This window comes from Jaculus jaculus, chromosome 5, assembly GCF_020740685.1.
Source record: "Jaculus jaculus isolate mJacJac1 chromosome 5, mJacJac1.mat.Y.cur, whole genome shotgun sequence".
NCBI lineage: Eukaryota > Metazoa > Chordata > Mammalia > Rodentia > Dipodidae > Jaculus > Jaculus jaculus.
In genome coordinates, this window is record NC_059106.1 from 137,688,318 (window position 1) to 137,702,633 (window position 14,316).

The window sequence follows — 14,316 nt, forward strand, 5'->3', positions numbered from 1 at the left end:
AAAAAAGGAAACAGTAAGTACAATTTGTAATTTACTAAAACACTAATGTAAGTTAAATTTAACATTTAAAACTTTTCTGGGCATGGTGGCGCACACTTTTAATCCCAGCACTTGGGAGGCTGAGGTAGGAGGATCTGAGTTCAAGACCACCCTGAGACTACAGTCAACTGTCAGCCTGGGCTAGAGCAAGACCCTACCTCAGAGAATAACAAAAAAAATGCTTAGTGGTTAAGGCGCTTGCCTGCAAAGTCTATCCACCTGGGTTTGATTGCCCAGTACCCAAATAAAGCCAGACGCACGAAGTAGCGCATGCCTCTGGAGTTCGTTTGCAGTGGCCAGAGGCCCTGGTGTGCCCATTCTGTCTCCCTGGAAATAAATAGGATACAAAATACTTTAAAAAAAGAAAAAGTTTTTAGTTTGGGGAGAAGGCTCAATGGTCAAAGGCACTTACTTACAAGCCTGCCAGCTTGGGGCTGATTCCCCAGCCGCCCATGTAAAGCCAAATAGGCATATGCGCGCGCGCGCGCACACACACACACCCCTATAGCCATGCTTCAATCCCCAGTATAAGAAATAAAATTTGAAGGCTAGGGAGATCACTTAGTGGATAAAATAACTGACACACAAGCATGAGTGCCTGAGTTGAGTTTGGATCCCCAGAACCAAATAAAGCTAGATGCAGTAGAGTCAGTAATCCCTCCTATAGCAAGACAGGAGGATCCCAGATCACAGGTCAGCCAGCCTGGCATTCGCAGCAATGAACAAAAACTGTCTCAAAAAAGGTAGAAGGCAAAGGCAAGCAGCAACACTGAGGTCATTCACTGACCTTCACACATGCCATAGTACATACGTGCCCATACCCACCTGCATTCACACACATGAAGATTTCAACACACACAAAGATCATTTTATTGTTTGTTTGTTTTTTTTTTTTGAGGTAGGGTTTCACTCTAGCCCAGGCTGACCTGGAATTCACTATGTAGTCTCAGGCTGGCTTCAAACTCATGGCAATCCTACCACCTCTGCCTTCCAAGTGCTGGGATTAAAGTTGTGCACCACCACACCTGACTAAAAAGATCATTTTAAAAAGGAAAAAAGGGCTGGAGAGATGGTTTAGCAGGTAAGGTGTTTGCCTGCAAAGCCAAAGGACCCAGGTTCAATTCCCCAGGACCCATGTCAGCCAGATGTACAAGGTGGTGAATGTGTCTGGAGTTCATTTGCAGCGGCTAAAGGCCCTGGCATGCCCATTCTCTCTCTCTCTCTCTCTATCTACCATTTTCTCTCTCAAATAAATAAATAAAAAGGGAAAAAATGAATCAAATTCCTTTATGGCATATGAAGGAGGCAGAACAAAAAAAGTCAAAGGAAGAGACTTGTAGGTTCCAGCACACCTCACTTAGATGAGGAAAGGATGACAAAACTGCATACGTCGTCATGAAGCTCTTACCTAGCAGGCCCTGGGTTTAATCCCAAGCACCTTAAAACAAAGAAACAAAAAAAAAAAAAAAAAAATCCCAAATCTGCCTGGCTGATTCCATCTCTTCTTACCTGACACAAACGAAAATTTGCACAGAGAACAACTCCTATCCCTATTCAAGTTTATACCAGTTCCCTTTCTCTGCCACCATGGAACAGAACAGGGGGTTACACATTCTATACTCGTACCATTGACTAGGCTGTCCCACTGTAACCTAAATCCACCTTTCTACCCCACTGAAAGGGCTTAAGAATGCATAAAAATTCATCCCAGGGCTGGAGACATGGCTTAGCGGTTAAGGTGTTTGCCTGCAAAGCCAAAGGATCCTGGTTCAACTCTCAAGGGCCCACGTAAGCCAGATGCACAAGGGGGCGCATGCATCTGGAGTTCATTTGCAGTGGCTGGAGGCCCTGGTGTGCCCATTCTCTCTCGCTCGCTGCCTCTTTCTCTGTCACTCTCAAATAAATTTAAAAAAAAAAACTTTTTTAATTAAAAAAAAATTCATCCCAGGGCTGGAAGAATGGCTTAGCAGTTAAGGCACTTGCCTACAAAGCCAAAGGACCTAGGTTCAATCCCCCAGAACCCATGTAAGCCAGATGCACAAAGTGGCGCATGTGTTTGGAGTTTGTTTGCAGTGGCTGGAGGCCCTTATATGCCCATTCTCTCTCTCAAATAGGTAATTTTTTAAATTCATCCCAGGTGGGTAGGGTAGCTCATCCATTTAATCCCAGCACTCAAAAGGCTGAGGAAGGATACTGAGTTCAAGGCCATGCATTACCTACCCACCCACCACAGCACACTCACAGGGCCTACTGTGGTAAGGTAAAAATACTTTTTCCTCCTCCCTACAGTGGCCATTCACTTCTCACCCATTTCATTTCTAGCACCTTATGTAAAAACAAGAAAAAGATAGGAACACCTCCTGGGGCAAAATCAGGACATCAAGAGATAGTTGGGCTGGGGACATAGGCAGGTTGGCAAAGTTCTTGCCTATCACAAGGCCCTGACACCGACACCACATAAACAGGGCAAAGTGATGCATACTTGTAATTCCAGCACTTAGATGACAGAAGTAGGAGGCTCAGAAGTTCAAGGTCATCTTCAGCCACATAGGCTTAAGGTCAGCCTGAGCTACATGACAGCCTGTCTTAAAAACACTATAAGGATCAGATTTCCAGAGCCCCAGAGGCCCCCAACACCTCATCACTGAAGCAGACCAAAAATGAACCCAACATGGCTCAGGGAAATTTTGCGGAAGAGGGGGCGGAAAGAATGTCAGAGCCACATGTTGGGTCACGTTATGCAAAGACATTTATCCTACCCATATCTATGGGCTAATTCCAGAATGTATGACCCTTATACCTCAGCCAGGAGGGTCCAGGAGGAAGGGGTAGGACATGGATGAGCCTAACAATGGTACCAAATTGGCTGTATTTGTTGAGTACAAATCTAATTAATAAAAAAATAAAACTTTCTGTGAAAAAAAAAACACTATAAGGCTGGAGAGATGGCTCAGCAATTAACGTGTTTGCCTGCAAAGCCTAAGGATACTGGTTCAACTCCCCAGTACCGACATAAAAGGCAAATGCACAAGGTGGCACATGTGTCAGGAGTTTGTTGGAATGGCTAGAGGCCCTGGTATACCAATTTTCTCTCCACCTTTCTCTCTCTCAATAAAAATAAATATTCTTAAAATCAACATACACTGGATGTGGTGGCTCACACCTTTAATCCCAACACTCGGAAGGCAGAGGTAGGATCGCCATGAGTTCGAGGCTACTCTTGAGACTACATAGTGAATTCCAGGTCAGCCTGGGCTAGAGTGAGACACTACCTCAAAAAAAAAAGAAAAAAAAAAGAAAGAAAGAAAGAAACAAGCACTTGCTTACAAAGCCTGCTAGCCCAAGTTCAATTCCTCAGCTACCCACATAATGCCAGACATTCAACTGCAGTGGCAAGAGACCCTGGCCTCCTCATATACATACATTCACACACATATAAGTAATTTTTTTTAATTTTAAATTAAGAGAAAAACTGTTCAATACTGTGAGAGACTCCTTACAGATGGTTCCCCTCAGTTTCCCTGAGGAAAAGAGTCCCATATGCTTTTCCAGACAACTCTGATGCCAGGTTGAAGGGCCAGCTCATGTGCTAGAGTCCTTGTAACCATCACCATTTAGTGGTTACAGTCAGATTATTGAATTGTTCTGGGCACTGGCCTGCCAACCTCATTGACATTACTACCCTGTCCACTTCACTGTACCACTTGCCCTTCTTGCCAGGTCACCACTGGAATGAAGAGATCCAGACCCTCCACCTACTTCAATAACCACCAAGTCCTTTCTCTTCTCTTCACAGTAGCACACGCCTGTGTCTAAAAGCCTCCACCCAAAGCTATGCAAGCAACTCATTCAAGTCAACATGCCCTGACTTTCTAAGAGACTGAAGGGGTTGGAAAGACCCGAGCAGTGCTCCTTGTCCACTGAAATGGGTAGTATCTTGTAGGCTTAGGGTTCTACCCTTTAAGAGCTGAAACACAACAATCTCTCTCTTCCAGATAGAAAACCACCCTAAATGATAAGTACATGGTACAGTCAACCAGAAGACTTGAGATAAACCTAAACGCAACACCATACGGATGGGAAAGATACTAAGCCAACACACGATCATTTGGCCATGGGCCAGAAATACAGCATGGACAGACAAATTACAGGGCAGTAGGAAAAGTCTTAACAAAGGAATAGAAGCTGCTGTGGCTGTACAGTTATAATGCCAGCATTCAAGATGAGGCAGGAGAATCTACTTCAAGGCCAGCTTCAGGTACACAGAAAAACTCAGTCCAGGGGCTGGAGGGATGGCTTAGTGGTTAAGGCATTCGCCTGCAAAGCTAAAGGACCCAGGTTCGATTCCCCAGGACCCAGGAAGCCAGATGCACAAGATGGCACATCCTTCTGGAGTTCGTTTGCAGTGGCTAGAGGCCCTGGTGTGCCCATTCTCTCTCTCTCTGCCTCTTTCTCATTCTCAAATATAAAATATGAAAAAATTTAAGAAAAACTCCGTCCAAAAGAAAAAAAAATACAGTAGTGGGGGAAAAGGGAAGAATCTATAAAAGTAAAGTTTAATTTTAAAAATTATATATACAAAACAACTTCAGATTCATGATAAGCAATCCCACTGGGTCTTTTACATGTCAAGTCCCAGTGAACTCCAGACAAGCTGAAGGTGCACCCACAGTGGGCAGAGTCACTCCTCCTTCACAGGTGAACATCAGCTTCTACTCAGGCTTGGACAGTGTGACTTGAGCACAGCTGGCATGCCCCAAGGTTCAGAAGGCCAGTTTCTTCATCAGCAGATAAACTCTGGAATCCACCTCAAATCCATGCAGGTTGTTGGCATCCCCCTGCAGCCTCATCAGCAGGCCCCCATAGGACACATAGGCAGAGCTGAAACAGAAGGTGCCACATCCTGTGAGTCTTGAGCTCTCGAGTAGCTGCTACCCTGCAGCTTTCTATCCACAAGAAACACAGGCACTCTCCTAGTATTCTGCCAGTAGGAACCAAAGAAAGACTGAGTCAAAGTTGAATGACCAGATATGTACAAAGCAGTGTTCTTTATACTTGTGAAGGTGGAAAACACCTACGTGCCCAAAATTAAGGGAATGGTCAAACAGTGAGATGTCAACTTACTAGAATGTTTTGGCAGTATTAAAATATAGAGGAAAAGCTATAAACAAACATAGGAAAAAGCATTGTTAAGCAAAAAGAATATAAGTTGGGAGGGAATACATTCCTGATACGGAAAACCTAAAACAGGGGTAGTCATGAGCCCTAGGGGTGTAACGTCTGCTGCTGTCTGGCTAAATGTATATACTATGCTCACCAAACTGCCCAGTAAGCAGTTCTCTTAATGTTCATACTCTTATATTAATGCTACTCTCACTTTTGGTAGAGAACCTTCTCTTTTCAGATGGCAGTGACCTTGAGATAACTCAGAAGACATCATGGCGATGGGAAGAAGTGACAGGAGTGCTCAGCACTACAGTATCTCTATCACACTTTCCAAGGCTCAGGGTCTAATGGGGAAGAGGTGGCAGAAAGAATGTAAGAGCCAAAGGAAGGATAGGACTCCTTACAACGTGCTCCTCCAGACTCAAAATGGCCTAGATATTCATGACCTCACAGTGCCTGACACTATCTACATAAGACCATCATAAAAGGAGGAAAAGATCATGACATCAAAATAAAAGAGACTGACAGGGGGAGGGGATATGATGAAAAGTGGAGTTTCAAAAAAATAATAATAAAGAAAGAAAGAAAGAATATGGGTGGGAGAGATGGCTCAGCAGTCAAGGTACTTGCCTGAAAAGCCTCAGGACCCAGGTTTGATACCCTAGTACCCACATAAAGCCAGATAGGTGGAGCATGTGTCTGGAGTTCGTTTGCAGTGGCTATGGGCCTGGTGGACCCATTTTCTCTCTCTATGTGCCTCTCTCTCTCTCTCTCTCTCTCTCTCTCAAATACATAAATAAAATATTCTAAAAAATACAATATTTTTATTTATTTTTCTTTTCAAATTTTTTTATTAACAACTTCCATGTTTATTAACAATATCCCATGGTAATGCCCTCCCTCCTCCCACTTACCCCTTTAAAACTCCATTCTCCATCACATTCCCTCCCCCTAAAGAGAGTATTTTTTTAAAAAAGAACATAATAGGATCTCAAAGAAAAAAGTAAACACTAAAAAGAAATTTGGGGGCTGGAGAGATTGGCTTATTGGTTAAGGCACTTGGCAAAAAAGTCAAAGGACCCAGGTTTGATTCCCCAGCACCCAAGTAAAGCCAGTTGTACAAGGTGGCACATGTATCTGGAGTTCATTTGCAGTGGTACACCAATTCTCTCTCTCCCTCCCTCAAAACAAGCAAATAAATAAATAAAATATTTAAGTAATGAAATTAAAAAATATCTTGGCTGGGTGTGGTGGTGCACACCTTTGATCCCAACACTTGAGAAACTGAGGTAGAAATGATTGCAGTGTGTCTTAAAAAAAAAAAAAGTATGAAACTATAACATGACATTTTGGCCCCCTTCTTCACATTACTTCTATGCTTCTCAAATTTCTGGCATGTACCATTTCAGTAACATTTTAGACAGACATGACAGCACACACCTTTAATCCCAGCACTTGGGAAGCAGAAGTGGGATGATCACTGTGAATTCAAGGCCTGGGACTACATAGTGAATTCCAGGTCAGCCTGGGCTACAGTGAAATCCCTTAACTCAAAACAAACAAACAAAAAATTTACAAATATTTGGACTTGTATAGGAGTTGGAATAAAACTCAGTAGCAGAGGGGATACTGGGGAGGGAGGAACTTAAAGAGATGGTATTGAATATATATAAGTAGAAGAGCAGCTTAATGCAGTTGGAAAGGCCTAAGTGAGGTCAGGGGAAGAGACTGAGTAAAGGAATGGTGGGAGGACAGTTAATCTAAGAGGGTATGAATAAGTCATATGGAAATCTACTTTTTTAGACAATGACACACCAAAAGCCATAGATTGTTACTAGAAAATTTTCAGTGCCACAGATGGGATAACCTCCAGGGAGGTCCCTGATGCCCCCAAAACACTACAGACCATTGCTGAGGCTCTTGGTTTCCTACCAAGAATATATGGTAAGACCCTATTGCTGAAGACTCCACATGGTTGGGCTGCAAAGTCACTGAGAAATCCTGCCGGAGCTGAGCTGAAAACCTCCTCCATGTAGCCCAGCTGACAGAAAGCTGGAGAAAGCCACACTGCATGCAGCTCCATGGAAGAAAGAAAAGTCACCAGTGGAGATAAACAACAGTGAATACTGCAAGCCTTAAGTTTGGCCACCCAGGCCAAATGAGCCAACAGGTGCAATAGTGGCATGTCTGTTATGGGGGAAACCAACGCTCTCTAATTGGACTGGGAGCCCGCTCCACAGGAGAGGATACATGCCTGATACTGCAAACCTATGATGGAGGAAGTCCTGAGCCCTAGGAGTGTAACGCCTGCTGGTGTATGGCTAAATGTATATATTATGCTCACCAAACTGCCTGGTAAACACTTTTCTTAATGTTCACTTTTGATTACAGAAGCTTCTTTTCAGAGAGAGGTGACCTCTGGGATGACTCAGAAGGCACCATAGAGCTGAGAAGTGACAATGGAGTGCTCAGCACAGAAGCATCTCTATCACACCTTCCAAGGTCCAGGGTCCATTGTAGAAAAGGTGGCAGAAAGAATGTAAGAGGCAAAGGAACAGTACAACCCCTTACAGGACACTCTTCCAGACACAAAATGGCCTGGATACCCATGACCTCAAGCCCTGACACTACCTACACAAGACCCTCATAATAAAAGGAAAAGATGATGACATCAAAATAAAAGAGACTGATGGAGAGTGGAAGTGTGAAGGGGAAAGTGGCAAGGGAGGGAATTACCATGGTTTATTGACTATAATTATGGAAGTTGTCAATAAAAAAGTAATTAATTTTTAAAATAAAAAAGAGTTGGAGAGATAACTAAGTGGCACTTGCCTGCAAAGCCAAAGGAACCAGGTTCAATTCCCCAGGACCCATGTAAAGACAGATGTCATAAGGTGGCACATGTATCTGGAGTTCCTTTGCAGTGGCTAGAGTCCCTGGAGCACCCATTCTCTGCCTCTTTATCTCTCAAATAAATAAAATATTTTTTTAAAAAAATCAAAAACAGGGAGTTGGGAAGATGGCTCAGCAGTTAAAGATGCTTGCTTGCAAAGCCTGATGACCCAGGTTCAATTCCACATTAATGCGTAAAGCCAGACAAAGTGGTGCATGCATCTGGAGTTTGCTGTGGCAAGAAGCCAGACCATACTCTCTCACTCTGTCTCCCTCTCTCAAATAGATTAATAAAATATTGATAGAAAAATAAATAAATAGAACGCAGGGCCTTTTGCCTGGCTACCCATGCTACTTGCTGGTACATACATCTACCAATTCTGTTAATGCTCATCTCAGACATTGTAATCCAGCTTCACCAGCCTTCCAATGTGGACCAGCAGTTCTCCAGGATGCTTCCAGGCCTCCAGTGCCAGATTAAGACTGCTGAAGCATCCAGCCTCATGGATTGAGTAGCTTGGGTTCTCAACTCTCCAGGCTGCACAGAGCCATTGTCTAAACTTCCAATCCTTATCCTGTAAGGTGAGCTAATATATACTCTATAATACTTAATAACCCTACCAGTTCTGTTCCTCAAGAACCCTGGCTAATACAAACAATGTGAATAGCCAAAGTTTTGGACTAGAAACTGTTTCCAGAACACATTCTTTCTGGTCCTGTCTAGATCTGAGGTCCCAAAGAAGAGGGACTCAACCAAAGAAGTAGGAGCATGCCCAAACTCTCAAAACAGGGAGAAAGAAAAAGAATTTTCACCAGACTATGGAACTTACAGGCGTGTGGCTGCTTCAGTAGATGTTTCATCTCCCTCAATCCTGTACACTTTTCCATACATTACATATTCAAACTGGTCAGCCCTGTGGAAGAACAGTGACAAATTAGTCTTCAAAAACAACTGGAGGATGGGCGTGGTGGTGCACACCTTCAATCCCAGCACTCAGAGACAGAGGCAGGAGGATCACTATGAGTTCAAGGCCACCATGACACTACATAAGGAATTCCAAGTCAGCCTGAGCTAGGGTGAAACCCTACCTTGAAAAAAAAAATGGTAACTGGGAAGGCAGGTGTGGTGGCACATGCCTTTAATCCCAGCACTCAGGAGGCAGAGGTAGGAGGATCGCCATAAGTTTGAGGCCATCCTGAGACTACATAGTGAATTCCAGGTCAACCTGAGCTAGAGTGAGACCCTACCTTGAAAAACAAAAACAAAAAAAAAAAGATAAATAAAACAAGTCAGTGCCAGAGATGGGATACCGTCCAGTGAGTTGTTGGCCTGGGAGGTCCCTGATGCCCCCAAAATAAGGGCCACTGCCAAGGCCCTTGGTTTCCCAACCAGGAATAGATGGTAGGACCCTATTGCTGAAGACTCCACATACTGCAATGCATGGCTGCAAGGCCACTGAGAAATCCTGCTGGAACTGAGCTGAAAACCTCCTCCATGTAGACCAGCTAACAGAAAGCTGGAAGAAGCCATTCTGCATGCAGTTCAATGGGAGAAAGAGAAATCACCCGTGAAGATACTCAACATTGGACATTGCAAGCCTTCTATTTGGTTAGCCAAACCAAATGAGCCAACAGGTACAATAGTGGCACGTGTGTCATGGTGGAAACCAACTGCCCTCTAATTGGACTGGAGGGAATACACCCCTGATACTGAAAACTTAAAAACAGGGGTAGTCATGAGTCCTGGAGGTGTAATGACTGCTGCTGTCTGACTAAATGTATATACTATACTCATCAAACTACCCAGTAAGCACTTCTCTTAATGTTCATACCCTTATATTAAGGCTACTCTCACTTTTGGTAGAGAATCTTCTCTTTTCAGATGGCAGTGACCTTGGGATGACTCAGAAAGCATCATGGTGCTGGAAAGAAGTGACAGGAGTGCTCAGTACTACAATATCTCTCTCACACCTTCCAAGGCTCAGGGTCTATTGTGGAAGAGGCAACAAAAAGAATGTTAAGAGCCAAAGGAAGGGTAGGACTCCTTACAATGTGCTCCCCCCAGACACAAAATGACCTGGATATGCATGACCTCACAGTGCCTGACATTACTTACACAAGACCATCATAATAGGTGGAAAATATCATGACATCAAAATAAAAGAGACTGATTGAGAGGGGGAGGGGACATGATGGAAAATGGAGTTTCAAAGGGGAAAGTGGGGGGAAGGAGGGCATTACCATGGGATTATTTTTTATAATCATAGAAGTTGTTAATAATAAAAAAAGGCAACCAGAGCTGGGTGTAGTGGCACATACCTTTAATCCCAGCACTTGGGGGGCAGAGGCAGGAAGATCACCATGAGTTCAAGACCAGCCAAAACTATATAGTGAATTCCAGATCAGCCTGGGCTAGTGCTTTTGACCCTACTTTAAGAAACCAAAAATAAATAAATAAATAAATTTTTTTAAAAAGGCAACTGGAGGCCAGAGTGAGATCCCACCTCAAAAAATCAAAACAAAGATTACCGTGAGTTTGAGGCCACCCTGAGACTACATAGTGGAATTCCAGGTCAGCCTGAGCTAGAGTGAAACCCTACCTGGAAAAAAAAAAAACTCAAAACAAAAAGGCAACTGCAATGGGGCTGAAGATGGCTCAGTCAGTAAAGCATTTGCCATATAAGCATGAGGACCTCCGCTCAGAACCCCAGGCCCAGTTAAGACACTGGGTGAGGACAGTGGCTTACACCAGTAATAATGCTGGGCATGCTGGTGTATACCGGTAATCCTAGCTCTGGGAAGGCGGAGACAAAGGAATCTGGGGCTGGCTGGCTAGTTTGTCTAGTTGACTCAGTGAGCTCTGGGTTCAGCGAGAGATTCTGTTTCAAAACAAGGTGGAAAGCATGAGGAAGAACCCCATTGTCGACCTCTGGGCTCTAGGCGCATGTGCACTAACACAAGTATGCAAGCACACACAAAAAAGCACAACACAGCTGGGCATGGTGGCACACTCTCTTAATCCCATCACTCAGGAGGCTGAGTTAGGGAGGCACAAACATAGCTGGCACATTTAAAGGCATGGTACCCTTAATCCTATCACTCAGGAAACTGACATAGGATTGCCATGGGTTCCTGGCCAGCTTGGGCTACAGAATGAGTTTCAAATCAGCCTGGGCTAGACAGACTGTTTCAAACACAAATGTAAAAATGGCAATAGAAACTATGTCAGGGCTGGAGAGATGGCTTAGCGGTTAAACGCTTGCCTGTGAAGCCTAAGGACCCCGGTTCGAGGCTCAGTTCCCCAGGTCCCACGTTAGCCAGATGCACAAGGGGGCGCACGCATCTGGAGTTCGTTTGCAGAGGCTGGAAGCCCTGGCGCGCCCATTCTCTCTCTCTCCCTCTATCTGTCTTTCTCTCTGTGTCTGTCGCTCTCAAATAAATAAGTAAATAAATAAATAAATAAATAAAGAAAGAAAGAAAGAAAGAAAGAAACAAACAAACAAACAAACAAACTAAGTGTCAGACTGCAACAGGAGCCTTAGAAATATGACATTACTTGTTACAGCAATTCTGTGAGCTAGACATGACCATCCTTTTCCTGATGAGGAAGTCAAGCTGAAAGAGTTAACCTTTCTTTGGGTGTTTGACCAATAATTGGCAGAACTAAGAACTGAGCTGAAAAATAATAAAAAGCCAGGGGCTAGAGAGATGGCTTAGCGGTTAAGGTACTTGCCTGCAAAAGCCAAAGGACCCTGGTTTGATTCTCCAGGACCCATGTAAGCCATGCACAAGGGGGCACATGCATCTGGAGTTCACTGGCAGTGGCTGGAGGCCCTGGCGTGCCCATTCTCTCTCTCAAATAAATAAATATTTTTTTAAAGCCAGCTCATAAGCATGTAATCACTCATGTTGTTTGAGGTTTTTTGTTGTTGTTTTCCAAGGTAGGATTACACTCCAGCCCAGGCTGACATGGAACTCACTCCGTAGCCCCAGGTTGGCCTCAACTCATCATGATCCTCCTACCTCAGTCTCCCAAGTGATTGGACTAAAGGCATATGCTATCAAGCCCAACTCCTTGTTTGTTTTTAATTTTAACAGGGTCTTATGTAACCCATGCTGGCCTCAAACCTGCTGTACAGCCAAAGATGACTTTAAGCTCTTGATCTTCCTGCCTCCACTTGCCAGGTACTGGGATTATAAGCATGTGCCACCATGATTCATTTTGCTTGTTTGAATTCATAAGTGTAGCAATTTCCTTAAGTTACTAAGAGTCTGTTGTTAACAGTTATTCCTGAAATTAAATAAAGCCTTTCTATATACCACATAAGTATACTTATCTACTTGGTCCCTAATGCCCTCTCTCCTCACCTGGAAGGCCTGTCATCTGTGGGGTTGTATTCACCGTCATCAAGAGTACCATCTTCATACAAGGTACTAGCAATGACCAATCGGAACTTGTCACCTGAAAAGAACCGCAGGGTCTGAGAGGGAAGAACAGCTGAAACCAAAAACCAAAAACCTCTTGCTCTTGTCTTGTGTTCAATACTTACCTAAGTCTACAGGGTAAATCTGAATGTTTACATCTAAGATGAGGTCCATCTTAAAAGATTCACTCTCACAATGCAGTCGAGATACTGGGGAGAAGTAGAAGAATGACAGACATAATTAACAGGCCCAGGGCAAATCCTGCAGACCCCAATTTGTGAATTAAGTACAAGTGAATAGCTGGGCAGTCATTCAAGAGGCTGAGGTAGGAGGATTGCTACAAGTTTGAGGCCAGCCTTGGCTACAGAGTGAGTTCCAGGTCAACCCAGAGTAAGCCTCTACCTTGGTTAAAAAGTGGAAGGGAGCTGGAGAGATGGCTTAGCAGTTAAGGTGTATGCCTGCAAAGCCTAAGGACCCAGGTTTGATTCTCCAGGTCTCACGTAAGCCAGATGTACATGGTGGCACATGCATCTGGAGTTCGTTTGCAGTGGCTAAAGGCCCTGGTGTGCCCATTCTCTCTCTCTCTCTCTCTCTCTAATAAGTAATTTTTTTTAATACACATGAACATTTCACCTAACAGTTTGCATCTACTGGCTTCTCTGCTGCTTTCACAGAGGTACAGGCTCAACCAGAACAGGATACACAAGAAGGCAAAAACTACATCAAGTGAACAGGCTCCTCAGAAAGAACCCAAACCCCTCTGACAACAATGACATATCTAGACTCTAATGCTGCCTGGATGACTTAGTGCCTGACTCGGGGCAAGTTATTCATTTACTGAAAGGTTTCTTCTTTCTATGCCAGGCACTGTTCTAAAAGTATTATCAAGATGTATAAGAACACTTGTTTGTGTAGAAAAGCATCTGGCTCCAGACAAAGTGACATCAAGAAACCATTATCCATTATTGGCAGAATAAAAAAGTATACACCAAGCAGTTAGCTCAAACGCAGAGAGGACCTCATAAAGAACTCACAATTCTGTGGGCAATACGACAATATGCGTTAGCAAGTCAGATATTTCGCTGCGTGGCCTTACAAGAGTTACCGGAACCCTCCATGGAAAAAAGGGGAAAAACAAAGCAAGTGTGAGAGGGACTCGCAATGCAGTTGAATGCACACAGATTAGGGGATTATTGATTACAGACATGCCCAGCGAGCCAGGCGTGCTGACGCACGTCTTTAATACGGAACTCGGGGGTGGGGGCGCTGAGGTAGAACGATAGGCGTGAGTTCGAGGCCAGCCTTGGCTCAGAGCGAGCTCCAGGCCAGTCTGGGCTAGAGTGAGACCCTACCTCGAAAGAACCAAAACAAAAGAAAGATGCCCAGGAATTTGCCAACTAAGGAACAACCATGCACCAGGCATGACCCAGAAGAAGCTCAATCAAGCTTCACCCACACCTCTTCCGTCACACCCCATCCCCCGACGCCTGACCTACCTCGGTCAAACTTCTTGCCCTCGGGATCAATGTCTTTCACATCGAAAATATCCTCAAACAGAATGCCTGCCATCGTGAGGGGGTCCCCGGGAGCAGCAGAAGCAGGGGGCGCCTGGGAGGCGCCGGCAACTCGCGCACGGCTTCACGTGGAGCGGGAGTCCGGGAATAAATACCGCCGAGGAGCCGCGACGCGCCCGCGGCGCATGCGCACGGGCCGGGGCCGCTCAGCCACTTCCGGCCCCTCCCGCTCGGGGCTTCTTAACTTCCGCTGGGGAAGGACACCTCCTCCGAGAGGGTT

The 14,316-nt window shown here is 44.6% G+C and overlaps 1 protein-coding gene across 1 annotated transcript; it reads right to left on the reverse strand.

Moving 5' to 3' along the window:
• Positions 1–4,576: 4,576 nt before the first annotated feature.
• Positions 4,577–14,218, reverse strand: Polr2h (RNA polymerase II, I and III subunit H). The gene is made up of 5 exons (XM_004654320.2): positions 14,019–14,218; positions 12,648–12,731; positions 12,466–12,559; positions 8,928–9,011; positions 4,577–4,920 (listed from the first exon to the last, which is right to left on the reverse strand). The coding sequence occupies exons 1-5, from the start codon at positions 14,089–14,091 to the stop codon at positions 4,803–4,805; spliced, it is 453 nt and encodes a 150-aa protein (XP_004654377.1). The 5' UTR covers positions 14,092–14,218; the 3' UTR covers positions 4,577–4,802.
• Positions 14,219–14,316: the final 98 nt, after the last annotated feature.

Excerpts from the sequence above, each read along its gene's own strand:
- Polr2h (XM_004654320.2), bottom strand. The coding sequence starts at position 14,091 with ATGGCAGGCATTCTGTTTGAGGATATTTTCGATGTGAAAGACATTGAT. Across the intron at positions 12,732-14,018 it reads GGGCAAGAAGTTTGACCGAG|TATCTCGACTGCATTGTGAG; the intron begins GTAGGTCAGGCG and ends ACTTCTCCCCAG. Across the intron at positions 12,560-12,647 it reads GATTTACCCTGTAGACTTAG|GTGACAAGTTCCGATTGGTC; the intron begins GTAAGTATTGAA and ends GGTTCTTTTCAG.